The sequence below is a fragment of the Lissotriton helveticus genome, chromosome 3_1, assembly GCF_964261635.1.
Source record: "Lissotriton helveticus chromosome 3_1, aLisHel1.1, whole genome shotgun sequence".
NCBI lineage: Eukaryota > Metazoa > Chordata > Amphibia > Caudata > Salamandridae > Lissotriton > Lissotriton helveticus.
The window spans coordinates 1,769,668,305-1,769,687,174 of NC_136061.1; the positions used below are offsets into that span (position 1 = coordinate 1,769,668,305).

The 18,870-nt window shown below is 50.6% G+C and overlaps 1 protein-coding gene across 1 annotated transcript in view; it reads left to right on the forward strand.

Moving 5' to 3' along the window:
- Window positions 1-956: 956 nt before the first annotated feature.
- LOC144823780 (uncharacterized) overlaps window positions 957-18,870 on the forward strand; it is a 166,752-nt gene continuing 148,838 nt past the window's right edge. The window contains exon 1 of the mRNA XM_078682607.1: window positions 957-1,088. Within this exon, the coding sequence (XP_078538733.1) occupies window positions 983-1,088 (106 nt within the window). The 5' untranslated portion in view covers window positions 957-982. The remainder of the gene's footprint in view (window positions 1,089-18,870) is intronic.

Consider the following 18,870-nt stretch of genomic DNA (forward strand, 5'->3'; position numbering starts at 1 on the left):
TCAATGCTGCCCTCCTCCACCCCGTAACAATAGAAGCAACGCGGCCCCCCAGAACGGACCCCCTCCCCCCCCCCGCACTCCCCTATGGAAAACCACATCCTTAACCCTGCAACCATTCCACAACGTCCCTCCTCACCTTAATAAAGAAAAGGCAACGGGCAGTCACCCGCTCTGGGTCCAGGCCGGGGGGGGGGCAAGGGTCAGCGCGAGGCAGCAGCCACCGAAGAGGGCGCTTGACCCTCGCCCCCTGGGCTAAATAGTCACCCCTCCCCCCCAAGACACAGGAAATAACATCAAGGGGGGACCAATGATCCCCCCAACCACTAGACCGCTCAGAGTCTGTGCCATCCTATGGCACTAAGGGTGGCCGCCCTCGGAGGTGGCCACCTTTGGTGTCCCGGGGCAGCTAATCAAAGCTCTTCTCTTGTGTATCTTACCGATGGAGAAGGGGCCCTGGCGCCGTCCGGGCACGGACAGGTGCAGACGAGCTTGCCTTTGGTGCACCAGCAGTGTGGCCGCTGCGCACATCCAATGGGCGCCCGGTCCTTCATCTAAATTTATTACCCGAGGTGCAGAAAACCTGGACCTCTAACCTCTAGGATGGCGACCAGTAAGGAAGCGTAAGTGGAACACCTCACTGTTGACTCTATCTGCACTAACGGGATGACACCCGCAACAGACCAGAAAGTCAAGGGGAGGTTGTCAGGTAAGTTACCCTTGTTTAAAAATGTAAAAATATGCGGGACTCCTGGTGGACATAAAAATATAGTACCAGGAATTTTAAAACAGTGGTTTTACTGACGGCTACTTAAACGTTCAGCCTACGTGTATTTACAGGTGAGAAATCCAGGGTCAAAAGTAGTAGTAGTAATAACTTAAAAAGAACATAACTCCTTACTGTGACTGTTGTCACCTGCGCGTCCAGTCCTTCATCTAAATTTATTGCCTAAGATGCAGAAAAGCTGGACCGCTAACCTCTAAGATGGTGGCCAGCGAGGAAGCGGAAGTGCAACACCTCACCGTTGGCTCTCTCTGCACAAATGGGACGGCACCCGCGGCGGACCGGAAAGTCAAGGGAAGGTTGTCAGGTAAGTTACCCTTGTTTAAAAATTTTAAAATACATGGTACCCCTAGTGGACATAAAAATATAGCACATGAATTTAAAAACTGTGGTTTTACTGAGGGCTACTTAAACAACCAGCCTACACGTATTTACAGGTGAGAAATCCTGGTGAAAAGTAGTAGTAAGAACTTAAAAAGAACTCGACTCCTTACTGTAAATGTTGTCCGCACTAAACATCTTTTGTCACCTCTGAAGGGGCTCATCACTATAAGAGTACACACTTCAGATTGGCTTCTACGTTAGTGGTTTTTCAAAGAGCTAAGGACATTATTTTCAAGGGAATGAGCAGAGTACCATTCTTCCAGGATGGTATTTTACCTCATAGATAAGAAGCAACAAAAGATTGGATGCCATACATAAGACATTACAAGAAAACGGAATGACATTGAGAAGGGAAAAGTGCAGATTTGCTATTGGAGGGGCAAACTATTCAGGACATAGCTTTTCTAGAGAAGGAGTAAAGCCAAAGTACAAGTCAATAAAAGCTATTGAAGAAGCCCCCCAATCCTCTAATAAAGATCAGTCAATATAATTCCTGGAACTAGCTGACTATTACTCATGTTTTGGTCTAAATTTGGCCAGTATTGTCACACCTTTGCGTGCCTTTCTAAAGAAGAATGTGTAATGAGGGTGGAGCGAAAAGTGCATGTCAGCATTCAAGAACTTAAAGGTTGACATTGTGAAGGCACACCCTTTGAAATCATGTCATCCGAGAGAGTAATATCATGACAGGTGAAGTGAGTGTGGCTTGGGGGCAGTATTGCTGGGAAGTGTGGGTGTGAAGGTATTGTAGCTTTTGCCTCCGGAGCTCTACTGATGGTGAAAGCAACATACACAGTTATAAATAAAAAGAAGCCCTCATCTTAATGTAGGGTGTTCAACAGTTTAAAAGTTATTTGTGAGAAGCAGTTTTTGAACTTCGTACCTAGTAAGCCGTTGATTAGCCTGTTTTGCACAGAAAGTGTTGGTCTAGGCATTGCAAAGTGGCAGCTCTGGCTTCAAGAATACTAAAGTAACTTAATGTAGTTCTTGGTGCAAAACAATTTTCAGCAGATTTCCTGTCTCCTTTACTTCTGTTGTGCAACATGCATGACAGTGAGCTTGATGAGGCACAGCTGGCCCTTGTAGGTACTGTTAGTGACGTAAACAAGGTATTGGATGTGCCTTGAAAGTGGATGTTTGTTTGGGACAGCTGAAAATGGATGGGAACTTAAAGATGATCCTAGAGTGTGCCAGGAAAGGTTGGCTGGCGCCCACAGACATCGGGCGAGATAGTCGCACATTGACATGTTATTATTATTATTATTATGCGTTCTTATATAGCGCTCGATTACCCGTAGGCATCTCGGCGCTTGCCTTGGGAACCCGTCCTGGCTTTTTTCCCTGTGAGATACCCGTACTAGGCATCCCCAAGGTGAAAGCCAGGCATCCCGCCGCGGGGGGGCCGTAGTGGAGATTAAGCAGCTAATGCCCAGAGCTGCAGAGTGTGAACCCGTGATTCGAGTAGGCACCGAAACGAGAATTATCGAGTCCGTGGATATTTGGGCTCAAGACCCTGCCGCGTCGGGAATTGAACCCTGGTCCCGGGTCTGACCTCTGCTTCAGGGTCTGCCTCCTCTAACCAGTGAGCCACATTTCTCCACATGTGACTGATGAGTTGTCGCCGATAAGGGTCTGGTTAGAAGAGCCGATTTGCTAGTTGTGCTTTGAGACATGCAAGACAGTTGGAATATGTGACTCATATTGGGATTCATACAATGAGAATATGTGAGGAATTTTGGTGGAGGGGTGTAGACAAGAAAACTGAGCATTGTGTCAGGGACTGTTGTGCGTCAGTGGTGAGTAATAAGTCACAGCCTCTAGCCAAGCCACCAGGGAAGGTAGTTGAGGTACCTGTAATATCGTGACCAAGGCCTGGGCATTAGGCAATGAGGACACTGGGATGCACGGTTGCAGTAGTGGCTAGCTCCGGACTGAGCCACGCCCAGAGCCCTGGGCTATTTATTATCTCCCGCACATTGTCCCGGCATACACCAAGCCAAACCATTAAGGTGCGTTACCAGGGGGGCGGTGGTCTAGCGGACCAACCCCCAGTACAATAGGAGACGTGGACTGTTCCACTGTCTCCACAACATTACATTCCTTCTTTACCAAGAGGGACATGTTAACTGAATATAAACACTAAACATAAATGCAAAATATACCAAAGGAAACGTGCAGTCCAGTACACACAACTTCTGGGGCGAAGTACAAAACGGGACAGTCTTACTTGGTATCCTTCTCGGCTGCTTACTCAGGCTGCGACCCACCCTACGGTCGCCGACTGGCCACTGGATACATAGTCTTTGTACTTCTGGGATGGCTTCGGACAGGGTTCGGAGGTGAAATCTGTTCTAGCTGTTCCACGGCTGCGGTGCTGGTGACTGTTCAAGTGGATTGTTGCAGGGGGCTGGCTTCCGGTCACATTCAGAATCCTGGTCTTGGGTCGACGCGGCTACCAGACTGGGGAAGGTGTCCACGGCGGCTGGTTGATCAGATCCGGATGCTTCACTGTCAGGACTTGAGAATCCATTGCAGGAAGCTTTGTTGCGCCCATCGGACACTGGGAAGTCACTGTCGTCATCAGATGGGACTCTTTTGAAGTTAAGACACATTGGGTTACTTTCTCTGGCCCTCTTTGGGCGGTCACCATGGTGCCCTTTACTTCTGTGACAGTCCAGGGTTGATGCTCGAAGGGCAAATGGAATTTTCCTCCGGGGTGACAATCTTGCACTAGCACCTGGTCACCCACAGCAATGGGGCTTTCTCTAGCGTGTCTCTTCAGGGACGCTGCTTTGTGGCGTTGGGTGTTTCGGCCCATACCGGATGGTGTGGAATGGTGTCTGCTACTGTCCGGCCAAACCACAGTCGACTTGGGGGTATGCCGATACTGCAGTGGGGGGGGTGAGCCAGTACTCCCTGAGGAACTGGTACACTGCCCGTTCAAGGTTGAGCCCATCGGCCAGAGTGATATGAATCGTTTTGTTCAATGTCCGCATTACCCGTTCTACTTTCCCATTGGCTTGGGGCCATCTCGGTGTGATTTTGTGGTGCTTTACTCATGTATTCGGCTATTTCCGCGCTGGTGAATGATGGTCCATTGTCGTTGTGGAGTTCACTGAAGAGCCCAGTTTAGGAATCACCTCCGCTGCAGATGTAGATGTAACAAACTCGACTTCTGGATACCTTGAGAAGTTGTCTACCACCACTAGCATGTACTTTCCTCCTCACAGACTGCCGAAGTCAGCACTCACCCTCTCCCATGGGACGCTCGGAGCTGCTTCAGTGATAACTGGTGCTGGTTTGCTTGGTAGGCTCGTGGCTAGGCATACAGGGCACTGCTGCACCACTGACTCTTTTTGTTAGTCCAGGCCTGGGAACCAAACTTTACTGCGGAGCCTGTTCTTCGATTTGACGATTCCCTGGTGGGCGCCATGTGCCAGAAGGGCTGCTTGTCTGGTTAGGCTCTCTGGTAGTACAAGGTGCGGGCCTCACAGCAGGCAGCCATCGGATGATACAGACAGTTAATGACAGACCTGGTGCAGGGACTTCAATGTTGCTGGGGACGTTGCGGTCTGTAGTGGTGACCTAGGAAACCACCTGGATAGCGATTTGGAGGCAGTCATCGTCTAGTGTGCTGCTATGACATCCTGCAGGGATATTGGGAGAGGCCGGGACATTTCTACCACCATCCGCATGTAACCTTCCATGGCTGATGCTTCAGCTGCTTCCGGAGGGGTGGCTGGCCGGGCGTGCCGCAACAAAAAGTCAGCTGGATTCCGGGTGTCAGGTCTGTATTCCACGGTGAGCTGGAACTCTTGTTGCTGCAGGGTCCATTTCTCGATTTGCGGGGAGGGTGAGACGAAGAGCCTTGGAACAGCGGGATCAATGGTTTGTGATCCGTGATGACTGTGAATGGATGGCCGTACAAGTATATGTGAAAGGGGCGGCATCCCCATAGGATTGCAATGGCTTCTTTCTCGATTTGAGAATACCGCTGCTCGGTAGGTGTAAGGGTCCGGCTTGCATAGGCGACAGGTGCCCACTCGCTACAGTCTTGTTGTTGCGCTAGGAAGCACGTAGGCCTGTGAGGCTGGCGTCGACTACTAGCTGGGAGTTGTGCTGTGGATCAAAGTAAACTAGAGTGGTATCCGCGGACAGGACAACCTTTGTTTGCTGGAATGCCTTTTCTTGCTCTGGACCCCATGTTCAGTTTGGTGGTGGTTCTGGTGAGATCTTGCAGAGGGCCAGTCAGATCCGAGAGGTTCCTAATGAAGCGTTCATAGTATGTGACCATATCTAAAAAGCTGCGGACTCCTGACACTGATGTGGGGGGACGGCGCCTCTTGGACATCTTTCACTTTGTCTGGGTCTGGCCCGATGCATTTGTCCGAGAATCGGTATCCAAAAAAACTGATGTCTCGCCGCAGCAATTCGCATTTCTCTCTGTGCAGGGTCAACCCAGAGTCGCAAAGGCGAGTGAACACAGCGTTCAGGCATAGGAGATGTTCTTCCAGGGAGGGAGCGTGCACTAAGATATCATCGCTCACGTTGAGCACCCCCTCCAGCCCTTGCAGGATGGTCTTGATGATGTTTTGGAATACTTCCGCCGCACTTGGGATTCCGAAGTTGTGGCGTGTGTAGAGCCAAAGACCGGCGTGGGTGGAGAAGGTAGTGATTGGGCGAGAGTCCGGGTGCAGAGGGATCTGATGGTACTCTGAGTGGAGGTCCATCTTTGAGAACCACTTGTACCACGCAAGTTCGCCAATGATGTCATCTACTGTGGGTGTCAGGTGGCGCTCACGTTTGATGGCGAGGTTCGGGATCCCTTGTCCACACAGATGCAGACCGCGTCGGGCTGCTTTGGCTTCTTCGCGACCACAATGGGGGGCACCCACGGGGTGGGAATGCGCACTAGTTCAATGATTCCAGCCGCTTCCAATAGATGGAGTTCTGCCTCAACCTTTGAGCAGAGATGGAAGGCAATCCTCCTGTGCCTGAGGGAAATCGGGGCCACAGAGTTGTCTATGTGCAGCTGGACTGCCGGGCCTTTGAGGCATCCAATCCCTTCGAAGAGAGGTGTGAACTCGGTCAGCAGGCGTTCCAGGTCGTGAGCCAGCACGGTGAAGGCAAAGTGGATGAGGCGAAGGTCCTGTGCAGTACGGCAGCTGAGTAGGAATCCCAACCCTTCTTGGGAGACGTAGATCTTGGACCATTGATGAATTTAGTCATGAGAGAGATTGGCTTGGAAGACGCCGCATATTATGAGCGGGGTGTGGGACTCAAATGCGTACACTTGGACGTTGGTGTTGCGGAGGGCTGGCAGGTTGGGCAAAAGCCTGTAGATGCTGGCAGCCATGAGGCTGATGGTTGCACCTGTGTCGATGAGCTCTGCTACCGGGTGGTCTTGCACGTTGATAGTGCACATGGGCGCTGCCTGCAGGGAGGCAGAGAGGGCGTGTAGCATGTGTACCACATGCACAGTCGCTGCCTCGTCTTTGTCCATGTCGCCGCTTGATGAGTCATCTGGGAGAGGCTCGAGTGCACGCACCTGGCGAGGTGGGCCATGCGGTTGCTGCTGTGGCTTCGAACGGCAGACCTTGGAAAAATGGTGCACGCACTGCAGGGTTTTCCTTGGGCTGGGCAAGCGCCATTGTGTGGGATTGGGCCGCCACACCATTTCTGTCTGGAGCTTTGGGTCGAGGATCTTCTGGGTTTTTGTCTGGGCTCACGGGTCTCAGTACGGACGGCGCAGACAGGTTCTTCTTTGACGGCCGCTGTAGCTTTGAGCTCCATGTGGGCTGCCCTGGCTTTGGATAGTTCCTTGGAGCATCCTAGGTTCAGGATGTCCCTCATCAGCATGTTGTGTTCCTGTAGGATGCGCTCGCGTAGCTTAGAGGAGGCGCAGCCTTGAATGAATTGCACCCGGATCTCATCATCCTCATCAGGCAGGGTGCATGTGCTGGCTAACTCCTTGAGATGGGCGTAGAATACGTCAACAGATTCATCAGGGAGCTGTTTCGCTTGACGGAGGAGGAAGCACTCGTAATCTGGATTGGCGTAGGACTCAAAATGAGCCGTGATGGCGTCGCGCATCATGGCATAGTTCCTTGGGGGCCCAGCTTTGCGGAGAGTCTTCGCAATTTTGTGGATTTCCGCTCCCCTAGGTGGAGGAGCATGGGTCTTTGCCATGGGGCAGGGATGTCCGCAGGGATGTCCGCAGCGTCAAAGAATGTCTCTAAACGCTCTACCCATGCCTTCCAACGCGCAGCTTGGGAGGGCGGCGGCCCGGTGATGGTAAAGGGCTCCAATGCCGGGATGGACGTCATGCTGGCCAGAAGGAGGGTAGCGGTAAAAGGGCGAAGAATGCACGCCTAACTAGTGCAGGAGGGCGTAGGCACTCCCAGGAGCATGGTGCGGCAGCTTGCCAGTTGTGCGGTAGGTGAGCGAGGATGTAGGCCAGCACAGGCAGCTGAGGACAGGCGTCTGGGGCCCAAGCAGTAGAGCGAGGGAAAGGAGCGTGTACAGCAGGTGGCCAAGTCTTTATTGATGCAGGCGGAGCATGGCTGGTCCTAAGCGTCAGCCCTAGGAGCAGGTGGAGGCGAAAGGAGGCACCAGGCGGGGGCAGAAGACCTCCTGGGCAGAGGCAGCCAGCAGCGGAAGGTCTCTGTCGAAGTACGACTGTGGTGTATGCCATGTGCTTCACAGGACCATTGACAGGCAGCTGGGTGCCAGGGGGCAGCAGGGCTGCGCAATGCGGCTTACCAGGGTCTGTGGCGGCGGTCAGCTTCGAACCTCCCCTTGCGGCATAGAGCGCCGCAGCGACATGCAGGCCGGATCTCGGGCCGCACGTGCGCGCACACCCTTCTTGGCCGACCGCGGGGATCCGGGCAGTGACGCTGGTAGAGGGCTATGGTGTGAAGACTTTTCTTATCTGCTTGTTTATTTAACAAGCAGATAAGAAAATTCTTCACCACAGCTGTGAAGCAGGCACGGAGAGCGGAGGCGCAGGGGGTCACAGGAAGTGCAGCTCTCCCCGCACCCACCCCTGCCGGGCTCTCCCTGCCAGCGTCTGCCAGCAGCCACTGTAACCACCCACCCTCATCTTCTTACTGCAGCACCCAGGGCGTGAAGGCCAGGCTGCAGCTTGGAGGGTTAACCCCTTAGGCAGAATTACTTTTTAGGCGCACAATAAAGCTGTGTGTACTAGGGGCTGCTCTGGTGAAAAAAGGTTCATTAAGGTGTGTGGTGAAGTGAAATTAATGTGATTTTCAAAAGACAGAGGCGAGCACAGCGGGAGAACGGGGTCGTGGACTTGAGAAAGTTTTCATTATTTTTTGCAAACTAAATAACTATGGAAGTAAACAGGTACAAGTACTTCGTGTCATATTTGTTAGAATAATAACGGTCACAGCCCCCTTCCCCCACCTCCATTCGTGTTTTCATTAAACGACCCCCGCTTCCCACTTGATTCATTCACCCTTTACACACTCCGGAATCATAGAAACTGACCGACAGGTCTGCTTCCGGCGTCATTGCAAATATTCAGTGGCAACAGAATCTAATGCGACATGCGCAGAAAGAGCAGCTTGAGGCCGTCCTATCTTGATAGAGGGGCGAAAGTCAGAAAGAAGCACATGCCCCTCGGACCCTGCTGCAGCACTGTCCAGCGCCTAGAGGCCCCTTCCTCCCAGAGATCCTGCCCCGGGCTCCTTCTACCAGTAGCAGGGTTGGAATATATCTGCATTCCACTGCAGATCCCAGTGCACAGATTCCAGTGCACAGATCCCAGTGCAGATTCCAGTGCACAGATCTCACTGCAGATTCCAGTGCACAGATCCCAGTGCACAGATCCCAGTGCACAGATCCTTGTGCAGATCCCAGTGCACAGAACCTAGTGAACAGATCCCAGTGCACAGATCCCAGTGTACTGATCCCAGTGCACAGATCCCAGTGCACAGATCCAAGTGTACTGATCCCAGTGCACAGAATCCAGTGCACAGATTCCAGTGCACAGATCTCAGTGCACAGATCATAGAGCACAGACCCCAGTGCACAAATCCCAGTGCAGAATCCAGTGCACAGATCCCAGTCCAGATTCTGGCGCACAGTACATTGCACTAAAGACTATCTAACAGGCAGAAAGTTCATGTTCCATGGTCTCTTTACAGGTGAAGGAACCCTTCCCACCTCAACAAGGGAACGTGTCCGAACTATCATATCCTCAACCACATGATTTTAACAAGCATTTGCAATGCAATAGGTCTCGCATTTACTCAAGTTTAAGCTATTGGCATTGTAAAAGACAATGCGTATTATTTTTGTTTTTAAATCATAAGTTAAAGGGATTGTCATTTACAATGCCGGTAGCTTAAACTCGCGTAAATGAGACTTATTGCATTGCAAATGCTTGTTTACATAGTGCTTGCCGACCATAGCTTACATAGTCCACGAAGACCACCAGAAAAACACAGGGGTGCTGAGATTCCAAAACAAGAATATCTACATCTGCACAGTAAAAACGGTGACAAAGTCAATAGGCCTGGCTTCCGTATTCTAAAAAGGGCTTTAGCTAGAATCACTAACAGAGAGCCCAACAGCAGACAAAGCTTCACCAACATCAAGGAACAGTGCAAGCCGCTCTCCCTCTCTCTCTCTCTCTCTCTCTCTCTCTCTCTCTCTCTGTCTCTCTCTCACACACGCACACACATTGAGTGTACACAAAGATAAACATACAACAGGTCTAACACATAGATTGGGGTTACAGAAAGCTCAGCCACAGTCGAATCAGAGGCCCCTGAAATATTTAAACGTTCCCCTTACGATGGAGCCACAAAGAGTGTTCAGAAAAATCCTTCATACTTTCATCCTCCCAATCCTATTTAGCGGAAGCAAGGTACCGGTAAATAAATTCATCTATCTACCGATGAAAAGATCATCCTTATAAAAATTTATTTGAAAGACTATCCTTAACTCGCTCTGTAAGTATTTACAATTTTTAAGTAGAGCCAACAGAAAACTTTCTAAGAATAGATTTTTGGGCCTGCTTATTAGCCAAAAGCGAATTAGATTAGGTGAAAAATAATCGTAGATATTTCTTTTTCTTTTCTAATGCCTCCCTCATGTCTTCTGGAAGCAAAATTCTAATCTCAAGCCTTATCAAGCTGGACTATTCATTTAATATTAACTTTAAAATCACTTGCGAATACACCGTAACTTTGGCTACTTCACATCCATTGCTATCACTCATAAAGGAAACAAACTTGGTGGGATATTCTCAAGAACGGTTGCTAATCATCGCTAAATTAGCTTAACGCAACCTTTCACATCGCAGTCTATCATGGGAAAATAACGCTGTGTTAACGTTGTATTCTAAACCCAGCAGGGACATGCAATAGTATCACGATAACGCGTCAAAGGACTTCGTTAAAATTAAAAAACACGAATGCGAAAAAAGCGGTAATGTCCCAAAGCGCCATACAAAAATCACCGAAAAGCAGCGACAGGCCAGCAATTCCCAAGCGTCATGTGGGAAAATGCACCATAAAAGCAGAGAAAAAAACTGTGAGAGGACAATGTACGAGTACAACCACACATCCGTAATTTAGTAAAAAATGTCCACTGTCCCACATCAAATAGGCATTTCCTCACAAACAGTCACAATGTACATTGTCATGCTGTATGTATGTAAACTGTGGCCCTGATGAAAGCCAAGGGACAAGTTGCCCGGTAGGCAGAAACATGTTGGCCCGAACTGCGACAGTCATTTGTTCCATACTGTCGTTTGCGCTGTAACTATTTTTTAATTAGGGGATGTGCCTGTTTTCTATTAAAGTGTTTGTTTAGACATATCACCCTATTTTAGACTCACCACTTTTTTGTATGTTGCACTGTTTTCTCATTACTTTTCACTAACTATCACAATCAGACCAACAATTGGAGGTTCAGTGTTCACTGTAGACCACATCCAGTACTTATTATGACTGTGTGGCATGAGGTCTAGATGATCGAAGGACCCGTCAGGTCACAGTGTGGACAGCCAAATGATAGGACCGATCACCTGGTTTGTTTGATGGTTACCCACAAACTATGCATACTGGATCTGGTTTGATCAGTTTTCCAATTGAGTCTTAGACATCACAACTCTTATTCCTTTTTTCTCACACATGTGTCTCTCGCTCTCTTTCTATCTTTTAGACATTGTTACATGGTGACTGTAGCACCAACTGACATAGAGATATATTTGCCAGTTCTTGCCAGCAAGATGCTTGGCCTTTAGACCTCCTAGGTTCCTGTTTGTTATTCATATGATGTTGCTGGGGAAATGAACCAGTAGTAGGTCTTTAAACTGTTCCCTTTGACCCTACTCTCCCTGTTTGTTTTTTGATTGTATGTAAACTTCGCCAGTGCGTAAACATACATGGAACACACTGTGGAACCAAATCTCCCCTGTACCTTGCAGAGGGACAATCAACACCTCCTGCAGAGCAGACCAGACATCACATCAGTGATGATGGAGACGACCCCAAGGACAACGACTACAACAAACACCAACGGTTCATGGACAACCACCGCACCTCACATCCAGTAGCAGGGCAGCCCAGCACCATCGAAGTGAGCCCACCCCCTGCACAGACCACACCGCAGAAAGCACCCACCACCACATATGGCACCCAGCACCTCACCGAAGAACACATGGCGTTCCAACGCAGTGTGTTAGACCGCCAGAAGGAGCTGGCTGAACAGGTGCGGTTGGGGTTCACCCTCATGGCAGTCAAACTAGATGCCATACGTGGGAGTCTAAGTCCCATCAGGGACCACGTACACACCCTAACGGACACCCACAGTCCACACCATGCCCTCCAACAATCCATGGCTGGCGTCGCTGAAGTCATGACTCAGAGACAACAACAACTGTCTAGTCAGAGTGGACACAGCTTTGTCATCCGTGATTTGGGAAACATAAGGAGGGTCATGGAGAACATGGAGTGGATGAGCGGATACAGGCGCAAAGAATGGCTACCACGGCTGCACATGAGAAAGCTGTAGATGGGAACTTCCATGCCCTGCCGATCCTCATCATGGGAGGGATGCCACAAGACATATGCGCTGATGAATGCTGCTGTTACTCCTACATCCACATCTCCGGCCCCTGATGTGTCCGAGTCACACAGTGCTGCAGACCAAACACCACCACCCACCTGTGAGGCACATGAAACGTCAGAGGACAAAGATGAGGATAAATCTGCCTTAGTGGTAAGAAGGAAGCAGTAGCACTCATCTCCGCCATATGGCTTGTTTCTGCTTGGTTCTGCCCTCTGCATCATGCCCTGGAATAACACCTACCACCATCCCCAGATACACTCTGCGACACTAACCTTGAACCTCGACATGGGCTGCCATATTTTGTTTGCTCAACAATAACACAGCAATCAGCCTGCAGACTGGAATCTTCTCCTTCTGAGTAACTTGTCAATCCCTGAAGGACTCTGGCTGGCCCTCCACGGGGCAACATTGTAAAGAGTTGTCTGCATGGCCCGGTACTAAGACAGCGTCAACACTCCACTGAACGTGAACAATACATACCAATACACACAGACGTGTCATGTCTATGATCAATAAAGTATATAAGCATGGACGAATGTAGGTGAGTGATTCCCCCCTTAAGTTCATGTTGCTCATGTTGTGGGACATGAGTCACAGGGTGCATCCCTATATCATGGAGGCACATATTTGAGCCCAAAAGAAGACATGTTGTCAATTGTAGGTCACAAATGTCAGCCTATATGTAATGATTTGTGACACACGTGAAACGCTGATGAGTGGGATTCCGTACTACCTTTGACACACAGAAATGGCATTTTGAATATGTGACACCCTAAACAGCCTCTCTGTACAGAGGTTACACACCCACCATCTATTTCAAAATTATGAGATTGTTAGCACTACATGTTGCACTTACACTCGTCAGAGTGCTGTGCTTGCACAGAGGAGTGACATGCACTCAGGGAATGTGTGTTGGAATGAATGTATTTGCACATTCTGTACCTGTGGTCATTTTGTACTGTCCCATGATTACAAAGGACTGTGACAATGTGACGTACTCATGTGAAGAAATTGGCAATGATGGTGTTCCTACGGGCTATTCCTGCTGCAGCTGCAGTGGGGTGTGGTCCACCTGCCTCATCTTCCTCATCATCGTCCGGTGGATCTGGGGAATTGGTGCGTACACATATGTTGTGCAACACACAACGTACAACGATCATCTTGCACACAATGTCTGGACTGTACAGGAGCCGTCCACCTGTGATGTCCAGGCACCTGAAACGTGACTTCAACAAGCCAAATGTGCGTTCCATGATGCCCCTGGTGCGTTTCTGGGCCGCATTGTACTGCCTCTGAGCCTGTGTGTTCGGTGATCAGAGGGGTGTCATCATCCAAGGGCAGAGTGCATATCCTTGGTCACCTGTGACAGTGCAGAGAGACATGAGTCAATAGTTGATTATGTATGGTGTGTTGGCAGGCTCACTGGTTCATTGGTGTGTGATATGTGTGACTTAGTGATTCCTGTTTGACATGCACAGCTTTTAGCAAATGAACTGCATCGAAGTGTATTACATAGACTCACTGCTGCTCCTCCCTCCCCCAAGACTATTTACTAGTGTGCGCAGCGCAGTTGCATCACTTGCACTCCTACAGCATTACATTGTCATACATGTCCACAAGCCTGACAACGACACTGTGATGTTGTGCGTTGAAGGTGGGCGGCCACCTATGTGTAGGCCCATAGTAAGGATAGGGCGGACACAGACGTAGAGTTCATGGCTGGCTGAACAAGCGATGAGGTTGAGGGTAGATCTTTGGCTTATGCTGTGGTAATAGCGACTCACACAACAGCTGGCATGTATGATCCCGGACACAAGCGGGCTTGCGCTCCCTCATTTACCCCTTCGACCGAGCCCGCACCCCGGGTGCGTGCTACATTGCAACATTGTCCATTGCAGGACGGGTGGCGCCAACACTACAACAGAGACACATGCATTAGTTACTTCCTGGAAAGGCCAAACTTAACCATGCCCAGTGCCCCGGGTTGAACAACCACACCCCTACTCTGGACTGTCGTACGCCAGTCCACTTCGCTTACGCATACAGGGGGGTATGACACAGCCACATGTCCCAGGTTTCCCCACTGCCTGAGGTGACATGGTTGCATCTGCTATACACCGCACAATGTAATGTGTTAGGGCCCAGGACCCTCATGCATACATAATGGCCACACAGACACACTTAGATCGTTTGTGGATTTGGCTACAGACACGTGCGCCCGGACACTTTTATGCCAGGGTCATATGTCCAGTGACACCTGTGCTGGATGGGTGTGGTGGGGTGAGTGTAAGCCAGCCCTCAGGGAGTGGTTGGTGCTGGCAACAACAACAGTGATCAGACAATTGGTAGTTCAAAGTTCAAACAGCAGGGGTCCATGACTGGAGCTGCACAGAGTTAGTGGCCCCGAATGACGTTGATTTGCGGTGCACTGATGTAGGGCCACAAGAGAGCTGAACGGGTCCTCGTCAAAGTCCAAGGTGAATGTTGTGGAGTGTTTCGGGGGACAGTGGAAGGTGTTCTTCCAGGGCATAATGCAAAGGGCAGAAACAAGCAATATGGAGGAGATGAATGCTACAGATTCATTCTCAACACCAAGTCAGTCTCAGCTACATGAGGATGAAGAAAACCCTCAGGCCATATACTCATACGCCACCAAAGTTCAACCAGTGAGTGTCCATTAATGTTGGGCCACAGACTTAGTGGCACCGGAGCGGAAAGGGTATGCAGTCTGCGATGAGGCCTGTACAATGATATAAACTCTGCCATAAATAAATCAAGAATAAGGGGCATATTATCAAGGACCAGTGTTAAAATTATCGCCGTTTCATCGGCAGGAAACTGCCGATAAAACGGCGATAATGGGCTTGATAATACGCCCTTGTTAATTCCCATAGAAGCCCATGTTAACATAAGAACATGGGCTTCTATGGGAATTAACAAGGGTTATTATCAAGCCCATTATCACCGTTTTATCTGCAGTTTCCTGCCGATAAAACGGCGATAATTTTAACACAGGTCCTTGATAATATTCCCCTAAGTTCCAAATGTGTGACCTACTCGACCGCAGTATGGGTTGGAGGCAGCGGTCAGCAGGGACCCACAGCCATGTGTTGTTGGCTTGCGATGCACAGAGTTAGTGGCACCAGAGCAGTTGTTGGTGCTGTTCGATCACCTCCGTAACGATGATCCTTTTTTCTCCGGACTGAACCACGTCTTCCTCTTACTCCTCTCCTTGCATAGAATGATATGAACTCTGCCATTGAGATATCAAGACTCAGTTCCAAATGTGTGACCTACTAGACCACGGTGTAGGCCGAAGGCAGCGGTGGGGTACGTCAACGAGTAAGGAGTGCTGGGGCCTGTGTAGCGGAGGCCACTGATGCTCTGTGGAGGCTGCCAAGGACGCAGGCCTCAGGCCTGGAGCTTGCACCGGCGCGTGGTTGGCCCTCTTTGACACACGCCGGTGTCGGCAGGTGGGCAGTGAGGCCTGGATGCGCAGCGGTGGGCAAGACGGGTCTGGGGAGCAGAGGCCCGGGGTGAAGCAGGTGCACAGGATCACAGGTAACACTGCTCATGGCGTCGGCCTCGTGGCGGGGTGAGAGGTGCTGCCCTGGCAGACACGATGACCATTCCAGTAGAGAACCACGCCCAGAGCTATGTGCTTTTCATTCATACCCCTACGCTGGCCTGGTGTACGCCTGGTCAGCCCACTACGCTGACGCTTACAGGTGGGACATAACAAGCTTCATTTCCGCGACCTTCCCACTGGCTGAGGTGACATGGTTGCGTTGACTGTCCACTATACTCCAAACACCAGCAGTATATGTGGACATGGATATGTCTGTGGTCTGCATACTGCAGTCTGGTCAGCACATCCACGCCGCACTTGGCATTGTGTACATTCTCATGCATGGGTCACTTGCCTCCTTTGCACATGCCTGGTTCCCAACTCTCCCCACCATCTGCTATTGTGTGGCTGCGGTTCCATGCCGTTGATGCACTGTGTACATGGCTAGCCCAGGTTACCACAGTAAGTTGTGCTGTCATGTCTGGTAGGTGGACATGTTGTTTGGCATGTTGTATGTGAGTTTGTAACTTGTGCATTCCCAGAGTTGTGAGTTGCATGATTGTGGAGTTGAGGTGTGTGGTGTGTTCATTTGGTACTTACCAACGAGCAAGGCATTGTCGTAGGTGCCATCCTGGAAGCGCTGGTTGATGATGGACAGTCGGAAGATGTAGGAATCATGCACACTGCCTGGGTTGTTGGTGACGACTTTGGTGAAGAGACACTGGTGGCCCACTATTGCCTGCACATTGATGAAATGCATGTGCTTCCTGTTGTGGTAATAGTGTGCAGTGTCGGCAGGGGGCACAAGTAGGACATGTGTGGAGTCAATTGCCCCCAACACGTGCGGGAAGCCAGCTATGGCGTGGAAGCCTTGCTTGGTCTCCAGCTGTTCCTGCACAATGTGTGGGAAGTAAAGGTGCTGGGGTACCAAGATGATGATGACATCCAAGACAGGTGTGAGGAACTTCAATAGGGCTGGCTGTGAGACTCCTCCGACTCTGGCAGTTGTTGATTGGAAGGTACCAGAGGCTGCCAGATGCAGCACAGCCAGCAGCTTTGTCTGCGGAGGGTTGCTGGTTGTCCGCTGTGTTGGTAATGTGGGCAATGATGATTAGGATGCGCAGGGATGTTGTCCCTTTGAGCCTGTAGTGGGCAATGACTTCCTCTGGTGCTAGGTATGTGAGGCTGGTGTGTTTTCTGAAGGTCCGTGGCTTGTTCTACGCTGCCTCAGTGGTAGTCCGGGGGGGTGATCCTGGGGGTGGTGGTGGTGGGTGTTGTGGCCCTCTTGAGGCTCCGAGCTGCATGATCAGTAACTCCATGGCATCTGTTGTTCTTCAGGTGATGCTCTGGGCTGGTCTCCCTTTTATGATGCAGGTTGTCGCCCGACTTTGCACCAGGTAAGAGCAGGTGTCAAATCCCTGCTGCTAACGCACCTTATCGCCTGTTTTTAGGGCGAGCTGATGTTGCATTCATGCGAAGCATGAATGCATCAGCTCGCCAACTTATGCTGCCCGTATTTAAGAGAGTGGACAGCTACCAGACGCGCGCTTTAACGAGGTCGGATTTCACCTCGGGAGCGAGCGTCTAAGCTGCGCTTGCGCAGACTAACTCGCTTCCCTAACTCGCTTCCCTCGCACGCATTAACGGTACAGATACAGCCATCCCCCACCCAACCCCGCTCACCGGGCACAAGCAGGGCTTCCACCACGGGGGGGGGCTGGCACCGTCAAAGTGCCCCGACGCCCCCCCCCCCGGCTCCTCTCGTCCTGTCCCTCCGTGTCAGACCAGACTCCGCAGCCCGCTCCGTTGTTTCTCCGCCCCTTCAGTGCGTGTCACGCCTCTCCTTTCTCCCGGCCGGAAATCCCTTTTGCGTGTCAGGCCTCGTTTTCGGAACTGAACTGCAATGCCGAGAGCTTGTTCCTCTTTGGGTGGTTGTCAGTTCTTGAGAGACAGCCTGATGTCAATGGGCAAGGAAGGTAATAGTGTAAGTCTTAGAAACCAGTTTCACATTGTTTTAGCCTTTCTGAATATATAAACCACATGTCCTCGGGACTCGCGCAGATGTACTAAGGACTTTAGCTAACACCGTGCCGCTTCTTGTTTCCGTCTGCCTCCCACAGCAGCACAGGCTCAGTGCTTTGGCAGCGGCTTGAGTCGCAATCAGCTATTGGCACCGGGAAGGGGATCCAGCCCACGATCGAGCCACGTCCGATGTTTAGCGCCACTGCTTGCAGGCCCCAGAGGTCAAGAGATGCCTCTTGTTTGCCTTTATTCACTGTGAAGGGAGGCGGCTGCCATGCACAACGGTCGCCTTCTCCTGGTCGGGTGACACCCGAGGGCTTCACTGAGCTGCTCAAGTCCTCTGCATAGCCTTCAGGATCATGTGGGGTATCAATGGGGCTCAGGGCCACCGGATCATGACAGGATTAAGTGGGGCCCAGCTGGAGTTCCGTGTGGGGACCAGAGGCGGCCGTGGCGCGGACCTGGTGAGGTAAGTTTTCAAGTTTTTTTACTTTATTTTTAAACACCCCCCGCACCCCACCCATCGCGTCCCCCCAACCCGCGAGCCGCGACTGTGTGCCCTCCTCCGAAGCCTTGCCAAATTCCTTGCGTGCTGCTCTCTCTCGTTTCGCTCACAGGCTTGAATCCTGGAAAGTTAGCTCAGCCTTTCATCATTCCAAGGTCTGTAAAATTAGTACAATGGAGTTGAATAGAAGAAGCAGTTATTTACAGCCCTGTGAAACTGTGAGACTATGTCAGCAAAACACTATTGAATAATTCTGCATTTTATTCTGCCTACGGGGAACATCATTCTGCCAAGCATTAAAAGAAAATAAATACGAAATGGGAATACGTTATTTTTCACGTAACTGTGAGACGATCAGCACCTCTATCGAGTTCTCCCCTGCTCCCAGACACACATTTTCCTTGTCCCCACGTCCACTTTCATTTTTAGCCCGTACCATTCTTCAGTCCCCTGATTTCTTATCTTTCCCTTCTCTCTCTGTTTTTTTCTGCTTCTCCTTATACCTCT